This window comes from Otolemur garnettii, unplaced genomic scaffold (genome assembly GCF_000181295.1).
Source record: "Otolemur garnettii isolate 467f Iridium unplaced genomic scaffold, OtoGar3 scaffold00170, whole genome shotgun sequence".
Lineage (NCBI taxonomy): Eukaryota > Metazoa > Chordata > Mammalia > Primates > Galagidae > Otolemur > Otolemur garnettii.
Window position 1 is genome coordinate 2,238,737 of NW_003852565.1, and position 12,775 is coordinate 2,251,511.

The following is a 12,775-nucleotide window of genomic DNA, read 5'->3' on the forward strand; positions in this document are numbered from 1 at the left end:
GTCCCCTGCTGTCAGGGCACCACACCCTGCACGGTTCAGGTCGGATGCATCAGCCACTGCAGTGGAGGCCTGGGACTGTGCCCTGACAAGGTCCCTTTTCACCCTGACCTTCTCCAGTGGCCTGGTGCCCTGTCCCCCAACCCCCACCCACCAGCACTCTGTGCTACCCAAGGCACTAGGCCTTCCTCACACACCCTTTGTGTGTTAAAATGTAGCTTTTGTTATTATTAGGTATGAGGAGAACAGCTGTCAGGAGGTGACTCCCCCTTGAAAGGATGGTTTCTGGCTCATAGTTCCCAAGGAAAGGGGGTGTGCTACACCATGGGGGCCACACACAGGGGGACTCAGGGCCAGTCAGGAGGCAGAGGGAGGGTCAGCTCTGGGGGAGGAAATGGCCAAGATGGGGCAGGCAGCTGGAGACTGGCTGGTTAGGATAATTTCAGGGCTCTGGGGCGCACTGTGGTTTCGTTGTCTAGTCCCCAGACCTGGGGCTTCTGGGGCAGGTGGGTAGTGACTACAGAAGGGGAAAGCCCCTTGAGAGAGGTGACTGGGAGGGGGGCTCTTGGTTTGCACATCAAGGGGCACTCCCAGGGGAGTTTAGATGCTCCTTAGTCCCTGGGAGTGGTAGCCCTGGAAGGGGCCGTCCCTCTAGGGTCAGCAGAGTCCCAGATGCCAAAGAAATAAAAGACGCCATTAGAACACTTGGTTCTGTCTCTCTCCTTCCCAAGAACTGCCGTGTCTTTCATGGTTATGACACTGGCATTCCTGTCTCTGCCCCTTCTGGTCACTGCTGTGGGGTCCAGCCTCAACCTGCGTGCTATACTCTTTCCCCCAGGAACTCTCATGACGGGGGTGGGGGGTTCTCAGCAAAGCTGTGCTTCTCAGGGTTTCCCATCAGTCCTGCAAAAGCAACACCCAGAGTGTGTTTTTTTTCCCTTTTTATTTCAGGTTAATGTGAGGGCACAAACAGCCAGGTCATAATTTTGAATTTGTTAAGTAGAAGCCCTCTTGTAGTTGTGTCCCACACCCCAAAGGTGTGCCACACACCCCTACCTTGTGCACATTAGTCCTCCCGTTGGCTCCCCCTCTCCCATTCCCCCGTCTCTCAACTTGAATCCAATTAAGTTTTCCTCCTATGTGGGAGTGTGTTAGTTTGTCTACTGGCTTCATAATAAAATTGAGTACATTGGATATTTGCTTTTCCCTTCTCGTGATACTTTACTAAGGGGAATGTATTTCAACTCCATCCAGGTTAATACAGAAGATGTGAAGCCTTCGTCTTTTCTTAGGGCTGAATAGTATTCCATGGTACACACAGACCACAGCTCGGTAATCCGCTCCTGGGGTGGTTTCCACAGCTTGGCGATTGTAAATTAAGCTGCGATAAACATTCTAGTGCAAATGTCTTTCTGATAAAATGACTTTTTTCTTCTAGGTAGATGCCTAGTGGTGGGGTTATGGGGTCAATGGGAGATCTGATTTGAGACCTTTGAGGACTCCCAGGAGTGGACTCTAATGTCCCCTGCCTGCTCTCTGGCTGACCAAGGCTTATCTTTAGTCTCTGACCTACTGAGTGAGAACAATTTGGGGTGGAAGTGGTGAGGCCCCCTCAGGTGATACTAGGCACACCACTCCACCCCCAGAAGTGCCTGGAAAAGAAATTCCTGTTTCTTCCTTTAACATTCACTTAAATGCTGCCTCTCCAAGTTCCAGATGCAACCTCTGGAAAGACCGTCTAGCCCATCTGGGTCGTTTTTGCCCCTTTCCTGTCTCTGATTTTATGGGCTCAGTGTAAAGTTGTGCGGTCTGTATTGCGCTGTGCTCCTGGGGCTGAGTGCCTGTGTGCTGTCCGTCAGTGTGCGAGCCTCTCCGGCACCTCTGAGAACAGTCAGTAAGCAGGGCAGGCGTGTAGGGTCAGCAGCCCTGAGACTGCTCCAAGGCAGCGTAAGGAACATCAGGTGGGCTGGCGGAGACCCGAGCCTCCCTCCGATCGGTTCTCAACTGACTCGCCACTCACTGTCCGTGGAGTGGGGACGTTCCCAGACCTGGCCTTGAACTTCGTAAACTCAGAAAGCTCCTTGGTGGGATGGTAATGGTCTGTCCCTCCCTTGGTGGGAGAATTCACTTACTAACCTTTGGTTTTCCAGTTAGATCCTTCTCCACTGGGGTTCCAGTGTGTCCTGTGAATATCACCAGATGATTTTCAGACTCGATCCTTTTAGAATTGAATGGAGATTGCCAAAAATGTTTAGAATTTCCTTTTTGCCGTACCCAGCTCTGACTTGCTTTTTTCTTCCTTCTCACTGAACGAACTACTTCGCATAAACAACAACAAGAAGCAGAATCATCTGTGTTGATAGCTGCTTGTTTTGTGGAGAGGGTATGGCCAGGAATCTTCTCCCACCACCCACCTCCTGTTTTGGCTTCAGGCTCCCATTTCTCCCAGATGAATCCGTCAGCTCCAGGTGATTTGGTGGCCTGGTTAATGTAGAAATGGCCCAGGCAAACTACTAGAAAAAGAAAATACAGCAGTTAGGGCATAGAGACCTCCCAGGGCCCGTGTTGTCTCCAGTGGGTGTTTATGGAAGGTTTGTGTTTACAGCCCTCCCCGAGGGCAGAGCTAGAAGAAAGTGGCTTAAATTGCAGGGAGCGTTTACAGCCCAAGTTCATCTGTCCTGGGTGGTAAAGCGCCTCTCGGCCTGGTAGGAAATAGAGAATCTCAGGGGACAGTCAAGTTCCCTGCTAGCAACCTGATTTTACTATGGCTTTTTCTTTTTTTGCTTTTATTTCTGTGTGTTATCTCTCAAATACCAATTTGTCTGGTCTCCTGCTTACCCAAATAAAACAGGCTCTGTATCCAGGCCACACAGCAATTCATATACCTATTAAAGCTGGGATTTGCATTTGCAAGTAAGCAGCCTCTGTGCTTCCTACGCTGCGCAAAACTCAATCCATTTCTCCTGGATGTTTACTGTGGATGTTAGATATCAACCTGAATCTGGCCGGTCGTGGAGGAAATATACCTGTGGCTAAGCACGAACTAATTTTCTTTCTTTTCTTTTTTTTCCTCCCAGGATTATACCTTAACCATGTATTTTCAACAATATTGGAGAGATAAAAGGCTCGCCTATTCTGGGATCCCTCTCAACCTCACGCTTGACAATCGAGTGGCTGACCAGCTATGGGTCCCCGACACATATTTCTTAAATGACAAAAAGTCGTTTGTGCATGGAGTGACAGTGAAAAACCGTATGATCCGCCTGCACCCTGACGGGACCGTGCTGTACGGGCTCAGGTCTGTGGGCCTCTCAGGGCCAGTTCTGCGGTTGCATGGGGCGTTGTGTTGACTTCCTCACTTGAGGTGGACGCAGTGAGGCCGTGTCCTCAGATTTGTTAGGCAGCATCCATGAAACACTTTGAGCTTTGGAGGAAGGAAACAAAAATCTCATAGCCATGAGATTTGGGGCATTACAGTTACTATAAATAGTCACCATGCAGTTGAAAACCAGCCTCCTTCAGATTCATTGTGTATAATTGTGTTGCCACATCTAAGAACACAGATTCCCTCAGGACGGACTTCCCGCTTCATAGCCCCAGAGGCCTGTAATAAATAGCGCCCTGACAGGGCAGCGGCTTTAATAAATTTTTTTCAGAGCTTTCTGCACAGTTGAAAAAATGTCTGCTGTACGCATCCTGGGAGCGTCACTGAGACGGGGCCTGGAGTGTTTATGGGGATGAATGAGTAGGCCTCCTGTGAGGTGTGCTTCTCTCCAGGTCCCATAATGTCATTCAAATTGGGAAACCAGGCTTCCTTCCTGAGCCCTGGGGAAGAGGACCTGGGTTTTCCTGGTTGCTCTGGAAACCACCATACCTTTCCATGGTGTTCTCTCACTGCTGCTGTTTAATTATTTTGCATATTATCTTGCTAAATGATGTTCTTAAAACCTGTCTCTATCAGCCTTGGGTTGATTTTGCTCAGATTTCTTTTTTTTTTCTGTCTTAGTCTGTCACCTGGGTAGAGTGTTGTGGCGTCATGGTCCACAGCAGACCTCAAACTCCGGGGCTCAAGAGACCCCCTTATTTCAGCCTCTCAAGTAGGTGGGACTACAGGCACCTGCCACCACACCCGGCTAATGTTCCACTGATTTTTGTTTTGCTTTAGAATAGTGTGTGTGTATTTCTTTCTTGATCTCCTGGCCTAAAAGTGTCCTTGAGGCCTTCAGTGGTGGCTCACATTGCTCATGAGGGCATATGTGGACAGCCATGAGAAAAGATGATTCTTACTGTGAGTCCAGAGGCTTTGAATTCAGACTCAACAGTTCTAAATGGAATCATAATAGTATACATTTAAATTCACTCTCCTGGCAGTTTCCATGTCTCAAGATGGGTAAAGGGAATTATTTAACATTGACTTAAAATAAAAAATGTTGACTTTCTCCAATCCACAACATATAAAAGCAGATGTTGGGATTTAAGCAGAGTCAGATGTTTTTAATGGTAAGTGGCACATGTCAACCACACCATGGTGTCACTTTAGGAAGAGTGTAGCCTGAGGTTTCTTTGGGAGGTTTCCAACATTTTTTGTTTTGGGCTGAAAATGAGAGATGGGGTTATAATATTTTGGGGTTCTGACAAGCACATCAGCTGTACAGAGGATTATTCCGAAACCTTGTGAACACAGAATAAGGAGGCATTTGTCTGCCCCCAGCTCCCACACACAGAGAAAACCAAAGCAGAAAAATGAATATGTGACGGATGGTGTGTATGTGGGCGTGTGGCGTGTGTGTTGGGTCTGTTGTGTGGTGTGTGTAGTGTGTGTAATGTGTGTATTTGTGTGCTGTGTGGATGTGGTGTGTCACCTGCTGGTAACGTGCCTGGCACGTGTGTGCTGTGGCTGGTATGGTGCCCGTGTGTGTTGGATTTGGTGTGTGTGGGGCTGTGTGGTGTGTGAGTGGTTGGAGGAGAGCAAAAAGATGGTTTTCTCCATTTGTATTTTTATGACTTCATCTTCTTACCGGAAGCAAAGTGTGTTATTATGTCTTAGTTAAAAGCAAAGCACTTAAACTCTGTTAGAATGGAATTCTATAATATGCATAAAATATCTGTAATGAATTTCCACTTTCTTTGAAAGTGTTAGATTTCAGGTAAGAGAAAGAGAAACCAAGGGAATAAAAATATTATACCTTTAACACTTGGCCTGTAAGTTTATATGTAAAAGTTAAATAAGGATGTGAGAATAATGGGAAGCTTTTAGTAATAAACTTGGCACAATCTAACGATCTCTCTTTAGTAAAACCTATGTTTAGTATGCCTCTCATACAGCTTTTAAAGCAACAAATGAATTTCTGAATAAGTAGCTGTTTTTCTTCAAATGTAGCCTCAATATGCTTCTTAGATCTTTATTTAGAACCTCATGTATTTTAAAAAATTCTTCAGATTTCTGAGGACCTGGACAAGCTATCATAAAGAACATTTCTCACTACAGGCCGACCATCAGATTCTGTGTGTGCTTGGCAGCTCCACTGGGTCATTTGACTCCTTAGAAATTGGCTAATCTAGAAACTTCTGACTTGATTTTTAAAATCACTTGTAGCTGTAGAGATTGAATTGAACTTTTGGACAAAAGGCACATTAGTAATTCAAAACACTGATCATTGTACAAAACTCAAATACACACGTCTTCTTTGCTAATCCAGTGTATATTTGATAAATATCCATGTGAGGTGAGATGTGCTCACGTGGGTGGCCCTCTGTCCTCTCAGTGGCCCCAGGACCCACCTTCCTCCCTCTGCCATTTTACTGTTGAACTTGAAAGGAAGAGCCAGGAGCACACAGCATATGTAACTCTGTCAGGGGTGTCCAACCTGCAGCCTGTGGGCCACATGAGGATTTTACAAGGACTTTAATGTGTGGTCCAAGATACCTCTTCTTTTTTCAATATGTGGTAGAGGAAAAAATGTTTGGACACCCCTGCACATCATGTCTGGGGGTCACGCCTGGCACAGCTGCGAACTCTGAAGTTAGGCTGCCCTGAGGAGAGTGTTAGACAACTGGGCTATCACGGCTGCCCTGTCTGCAGGGCACTGCCAAGGGAGGTCCCCACCCCGCAGGGATGACCTTCTCACTGCCTGTGTGCTTGAGATATTTCTGGTTGAACTAGCTGTCTCTCCAGACCTCAAAAAAATGAATTTTCCTTCCCCCACGCCCAGGATGGGTCCCCACCCCTTGGTCTGGCAGTAGCCTGCTCCAGTGGGTGGTAGGTGGGCCACCACTTAGCTCTGTATTCTGCTTGTCTTTTGCATATGCCTGGCCGTCACAGCCACAGTGGCAGTGAGGACTCGTGCTTGATCTAGGCTGGATGAAAGCCCTGGCCTTGACTACAGATGCACAGTCCCTGACGTGAGTCTGTACGTCAGCTCAGCCTTATTCTGGGAAATCTTTAATCCTTACCTCTGATGACTCGGCAAAAGAGGCAATGGCCACTCGTGCGGATGCTTGAGAGGGATCACATTCTTGCAGCCATAAAAGGTTGTTTTAAATCATGAACCATTTCCTTTGTGACTGCTGGAGCCTGAAACTTGGGCTAAGGCTACCCTGGCTGTGAGCTCAGCTGAACGAAGTGGACTGAACCCCCTGCAGAGGCCAGGGCAGCAGGCGGTGGAGGAGAATGCCATGGGCAGGGCATGAGCACTATCCTGAAATAAAGCACGAGTTCTTTGAAAATTTCCTTTGGGCAGCTAAACCTTTTAAGAAACAAGGAAGATACCGGCTGAGAGACTCGTGGGCTTTAGTCCTGTCCTGGTTACAGATGTCCTGTTGTTTTCTTTCTGATGCTGTCTGTAAGAAGGTGAAGTCATCACCCTTCTTCCCCACTGTGTTTCTCAATCTCCTGGTCCTCCTCTGCCAGAATGTCTCCCCTTTCATCATTCAGGACACTTTGGAGTATGATTTTTTCTTCACGCCTTGCATTTCCCATTTTTGGACTATTTCTCTGATGCTGAGAATTGGTGAGAGGGGTCACAAAATAGCATTTGATTTGTTCTCACAAGCACCTGGGTGTCTGAGGTTGAGTCATCAGAACACAGTAATCCACATCTCGCCTGAGAAGCTCACTACAAATCTGGTGGACAATATATTGCAAGTTCTGCCTTGTGGCTCAAAAGTGCTTAAAATCATCAAAGCAGCCATTTCTAATGCTTAAAAGATTGAACACAATATAAAGCTAGAACTTACATCAGAACATTCAGATAAGGCCAGCATCTGGTTCTGAAACTGTGTTCTTGTTCTGAACATGGTTCTGGGTCAGAAGCTTTTCCCCCCAGAAAAGATGGAAACTCACAGAGGTGTGAGTGCAGGTGCCCAGCTGTAGTACCTTTGTTTTGTTACTCTCTTCCAATTGCTATAATGAAACCAAATAACATATTGATAAATTGCTTTCTTGACAAAAAAGATTATGCCAATTCACACTCCCCTCAACCGTAAAGTATTAGTATACCTTATCTTTAGGATTGCAATACCTGCTTTGAATTTGGTATTCCTTAGGCCACTGTAAATAATCTATCCATTCTCTTCATCTCTCAAGGTTGGTGAAAATCACCAGTCTCACTTTGAACCCAGGGTCAGACCTTCCTCTGCGCCCATCCCTGCCCCAGCAGCACTGCATCCCTCCCTTCCTGGCTTTGAACCCAGGATCAGACCTTCCTCTGCGCCCATCCCTGCCCCAGCAGTACTGTGTCCCTCCCTCCTTCTAAGGGCGATCTCGGCTTCTCTTCAGACTCTCCCCTGCGCTCTCATTTGACGAGCTTAATCAAAACAGTGACTTCTTCATCTTTCCATTGAACAGAGACCACCTGAGCTGGTTGTTCACCCCCCCCCCACACCGTGGAGACAGGGTCCCTGGCCATTTTGAGCGTCAGTTTCCCCTTGTTGTCCTGCCAGAAAGTGAGTTCTAGCCAGTCCCTTTCTACAGCACCCCTACTGTGCGCCCAAGCTTGCAGACTCCCCTTCCTCTCTTCAGAGACAGTGGGGATGTCCCCGTCGTAGGGTCTTTGCTGGACACTGTAGTCTAGATGCTCATAAATGTTTTAACATCATCATAACGTACTTGGGGAATGTTCAGCGTTCAATTTCCCAGGGAAACCCCTTCTCTGATCATCTATTCACTTTCTATTACATCACCTTGTTTGATTTTTAACATAGTGCTTACCCAGATATGACCTCATCTTGCCAATTTCTTGCATTTCTCATTGACTCTCTGTCCCATCTGTGATGATGGGGAAGCCATGGCCAGAGCATAAGACTACCAGAGAAAAGAGCTGTTTCTGTCGTGGTCGTTATTCCAGCCCCCATATCTAGAGTGGTGCTTGGGGAAAAAATAAGTATTGCACCAGGGCTAACTTAGAATTCCAATTCATCTTTCTACAGCGCTTATATTGTCATATTTTTCATGTAGATTTTCAATTTGTTGGAGATACCTTGGTGTAGGATGCAAGGTGGCGATTCGAGTTTTTTTGTTCCTTGTTGCTTAGGTATTTGCCCCAGTACTTGCTGGTTTGTTCTTTCACATAAATTTTAGAATCATTTATAGTTTGTGGTATTTGCTAGGATTACACCCATTAAACATTCCCTTGGGAAGAACCAAAGCCGTGCTCCAGGTATCTTCCGCCTGTCCTGCGTGAACAGGATGCCTCTGCCGTCATTCTTTATGGCGTTTTTGTTTATGGCTTTCATTAAATATGTGTCATTTTCTCCTTCAAGGGCTCGTTCATTTCTTGGCAAGTTTATTTGTGCTTTTTGAAAGTGTGGTGCTATTAGGAACGGGATCATTTTTCCATTAGTTTTGCAGCTGGCTTTCCCTGGTATGTGGGAAACTGGCGGTGTATTTATATACCATTGTCTTTATGTTCAGCCGGGCTAATCTGTTATCCTCAACAGTTAGTTAATCCTCTTGAGGATTTTAGTCTTATAATCATATTGCTTGTAATGATTATTTTTAATCCTCATTTTCAGTAGATATTTATTTATTTATTTATTTATCTATTTATTTTTTGAGACAGAGTCTCACTCTGTCACCCTGGGTGGAGTGCTGTGACATCATAGCTCACAGCAACCTCAAACTCTTGAGCTCAAGAGATCCTCTTACCTCAGCCTCCCAAGTAGCTCGGACTACAGGCATCTGCCACAATGCCTGTCTATTTTCTTTCTGGAAATGAGGTCTGGTTCTTGTTCAGGCTGGTCTCAAACTTGTGAGCTCAAGAAATCCACCCTCCTCGGCCTCCCACAGTGCTGGGATTACAGGCGTGAGCCACCGTGCCTGGTTTTTAGTCTTATTTCTGTTTTATTGCATTGACTGCAACTTCCAGAACAATGATAAATGGCAAGGGTAACAGTGTTAGTATCAGCTCATTTCTCATAGGGGTGTTTCTTGGGCCTCCCCATGAAGGAGGATTTGCACTTTTACATTAATGTAATTATCACTTCATCTTTTATTTCCATTGTGTGTGTGTGAGAGAGAGAATTACTTTCTGGTTTCTGGGAATGGCGTCATAGATGGAGATACAGTGATTAATAAAACAGGTGCCACGAATTTATGGCATTTGTGTTCAGCAGCTTAATTATCAATGAGATGACCAACCATAGATTATCTAAAAAATGTGAGATAAAAATAATTTTACTTCAATTTCTATTTATATGATCATTTTTCTTATTTAACTTGTCATTTTGATATGTTAACTTCATACTTTGATCCAGCTTTTAAATTTTTTCATTGTAAACTGACGATTTATAGTTGTATATATCTATGGAGTATAAAATGATGTTATAATTTCTGAATACACTGCAGAATAATTAAATCAACTCAGTTAATACATTTGTCTAACTTTTTTGTGGTAAGAACATGTGAAATTCACTCTCAGCAATACTGAAATTTGTCATGCTCTGTTATTATCTGTGCTCACCGTGTTCTGTACTAGTTTTCAAGAACATATTCTGCCTGAGATTCCGTATCATTCAGTCATTCCCCAGTTCTCCCCAGACCCCTCCCTCTGCAGCCATCACTCTACTCTCCATTGCTCTGAGTTCTATTACTTTAGATTCCACATTAGTGAGAATATGTGGTATTTACAGTTCCGTGATTGGCTTAATCCATCTAGCATAACCTTCTCCAATTCCATCCCTCATGTTGCAAATGACGGACTTTCTCCCCTTTTCTACATAGTGTTCTATTGTCTGTAGACACACTTCACGTTTGGTTTAATAATGTCATGGCACTGATTTGTCCATTCATCCAGGGAGACACACTTTGCTTATAATGTTCCATAATTTGGCTACTGTTCATTGTTCCTCATTGAACATGGGGGTGCAGATAGCTCTTCAACAAATTATTTCAAACATTTTGGGGAAATACCCAGAACTAGGAATTACTGAATCGGATGGTAATTCCATGTTTAGTTATTTTTTGAAAAATTTTCGTTTTGTTTTCCATAATGCATGCACTAATCTATCTTTTCATCCTTCGGCGTATAAGGGTTCCCTTTTCTCCACATTCTGACCAACACTTGTTATCTTTCATGTTTTTGATAATAGCTGTTATAACTGGTGTGAGATGGTATCTCATTGTGGTTTTAATTTGCATCTCCCTAAGACTTAGTGATGTTGAGCATTTTCTCATATATCTTGTTGGCCATGGGTATGTCTTCCTTTGAGAAATGTCTAATTAGCTCTTGTGTCCATTTTCTAATTGTTTGTTGTTGTTATTTTCTTGCTGTTGAGTTCTTTGAGCTCTTTATTTTGGATATTAAGCCCTTCTTGGATGTATTTCTCCCAATGTGTAGGTTACCTCTGTACATTAACTCTTTTCTTTGCTGTGCAGTAAGCTTTTTAGTCTGATACAAACCTGTTTATCGGTTTTTTTTTTTTTTTTTTTGGCAGTTTTTGGCCGGGGCTGAGCTTTGAGCCACAGGTGCCTCTCATATCTATTTTTAATTCTGTTACTTATGCTTCTAGGGTTAAATTTGTAAAAAATGTTGCCCAGGCCAACTTGAGGTAATTTTTTTCCTATGTTTTCTTCTTCCAGTTTTATAGTTTCTGGTCTTATGTTTAAGTTTCAATCAATGGTGAGTTGATTTTTGATATGGTGGGAGGGAAATGTCCAGTTCTATTATTCTGCATGTGAATATCTAGTTTTCCCAACACTATTTATTGAAAAGACCATCCTTTTCCAATCTTGCCACTGTTATAGAATAATCAGTTGACTGAACATGTGTGTTTTATTTCCGAGCTCTCTATTCTGTTCCACTGGCTAATGTATGTATTTATTTGCCAGTGCCATGCTATTTTAATTAGTGTAGCTTTGTGGTATAGTTTAAATCAAATAGTGTGATTCTTCCACCTTTAGCTCATACTTAATTTGGTTATTAGGGGGGTGGGCATGTGTTTCCATGTGAATTTTAGGACTTTTTTCCTATTTCTTTGAAAAATAACCTTGGAATTTGATAGAGAATGCATTGAAATCTGTATACCACTTTGACATTTCAGTGCTATTAATTCTTGTAATCAGTGAAAATGGATATTTTTCCATTTATTTGTGTCGTCTTCAGTTTAATTAATGTTTTATAATTTTCAGTGTATAGATCTTTCACCTCTTTAAATTATTCCTAATATTTGATTTTGTTTCACAATTATTGTAAATAGTATTTTTTTTTTTTTTGAGACAGAATATCACTTTGTCACCCTTGGTAGAGTGCCATGGCATCTTAGCTCACAGCAACCTCAAACCCTTGGGCTCAAATGATCTTCCTACCTCAGTCTCCCAAGTATCTGGGAGTATAGGAGCCTGCCACAAAGCCTGGCTATTTGTAGAGATGAGGTCTCGCTCTTCCTCAGGCTGATATGAAACTCCTGAGCTCAAGCAATCCACCTGCCTTGACCTCCCAGAGTGTTGGGATTACAGGCATGCTAGGATTGTTTTGTTGATTTTTTATTTCAGATAGTTCATTGTTCTTCTGGGTTTTGTGTGTTGATTTTGTATCCTGTGACTTCAGTGTATTTTTAAAATTAGATCTATAGTTTTTTTGTGGAACCTTTTATTTGAGTCTTCTTTTTTCTCAGTCTAGCTAAAGGCTTGTTGATGTTTTTAACTTTTAAAAAATCCAGCTCTTAGTTTTATTGATCTTTCATAGTTTTTTAGTCTCTATTTCTGCTCTGATCTTTATCATTTTCTTCCTTCTGCTAACTTTGGCCTTAGTTTTTCTTCTATTTTTTTGAGGTACAACATTGGACTGTTCATTGGAGATCTTTCTTATTTTTTGATGTAAATATTTATTGTTATACACTTTTCTCTTGAAACTGCTTTTGCAGTATCCCATAGTTTTTTGTAATTTGTGTTTCCATATTTTAAAACTTCCCTGTTAATTTCTTCATGACCCATGGGTTGTACTTGAGTATGCTTTTTAATATCCATGTATTTGCAAATTTTCTGAAATACTGTCATATAGTAATATATCTCACCCTTCAGATCCTTCAATATTTTTTTATATATTTAGTGTCCTTATATTGGGTGCATATGTATTTACAATTATTACATCATCTTGGTAAATTAACCCCTTTATCATCATAAAATGTCCTCCTTTGTTCCTTTTTAGAGTTTTTGACTTAAAAACATTTTGTCTGATGTAAGTGCAGCTACCTCATTCTCTTTTGGTTTGTGTGTGTGGAATATCTTTTTTTGTCCCTTTACTTCATTCTGTGTGTGCCCTTAAAAGTGAGGTGATTTTCA

The 12,775-nt window shown here is 43.1% G+C and overlaps 1 protein-coding gene across 2 annotated transcripts in view; it reads left to right on the plus strand.

Annotated features, from left to right (window-relative positions):
* The window catches only part of GABRB3 (gamma-aminobutyric acid type A receptor beta3 subunit), a 255,533-nt gene that overhangs the window by 191,202 nt on the left and 51,556 nt on the right, over positions 1 to 12,775 (plus strand). For both annotated transcript variants that reach the window (XM_003800161.1, XM_003800160.2), the window contains exon 4: positions 3,075 to 3,295. In XM_003800161.1, the coding sequence (XP_003800209.1) occupies positions 3,075 to 3,295 (221 nt within the window). The remainder of the gene's footprint in view (positions 1 to 3,074; positions 3,296 to 12,775) is intronic.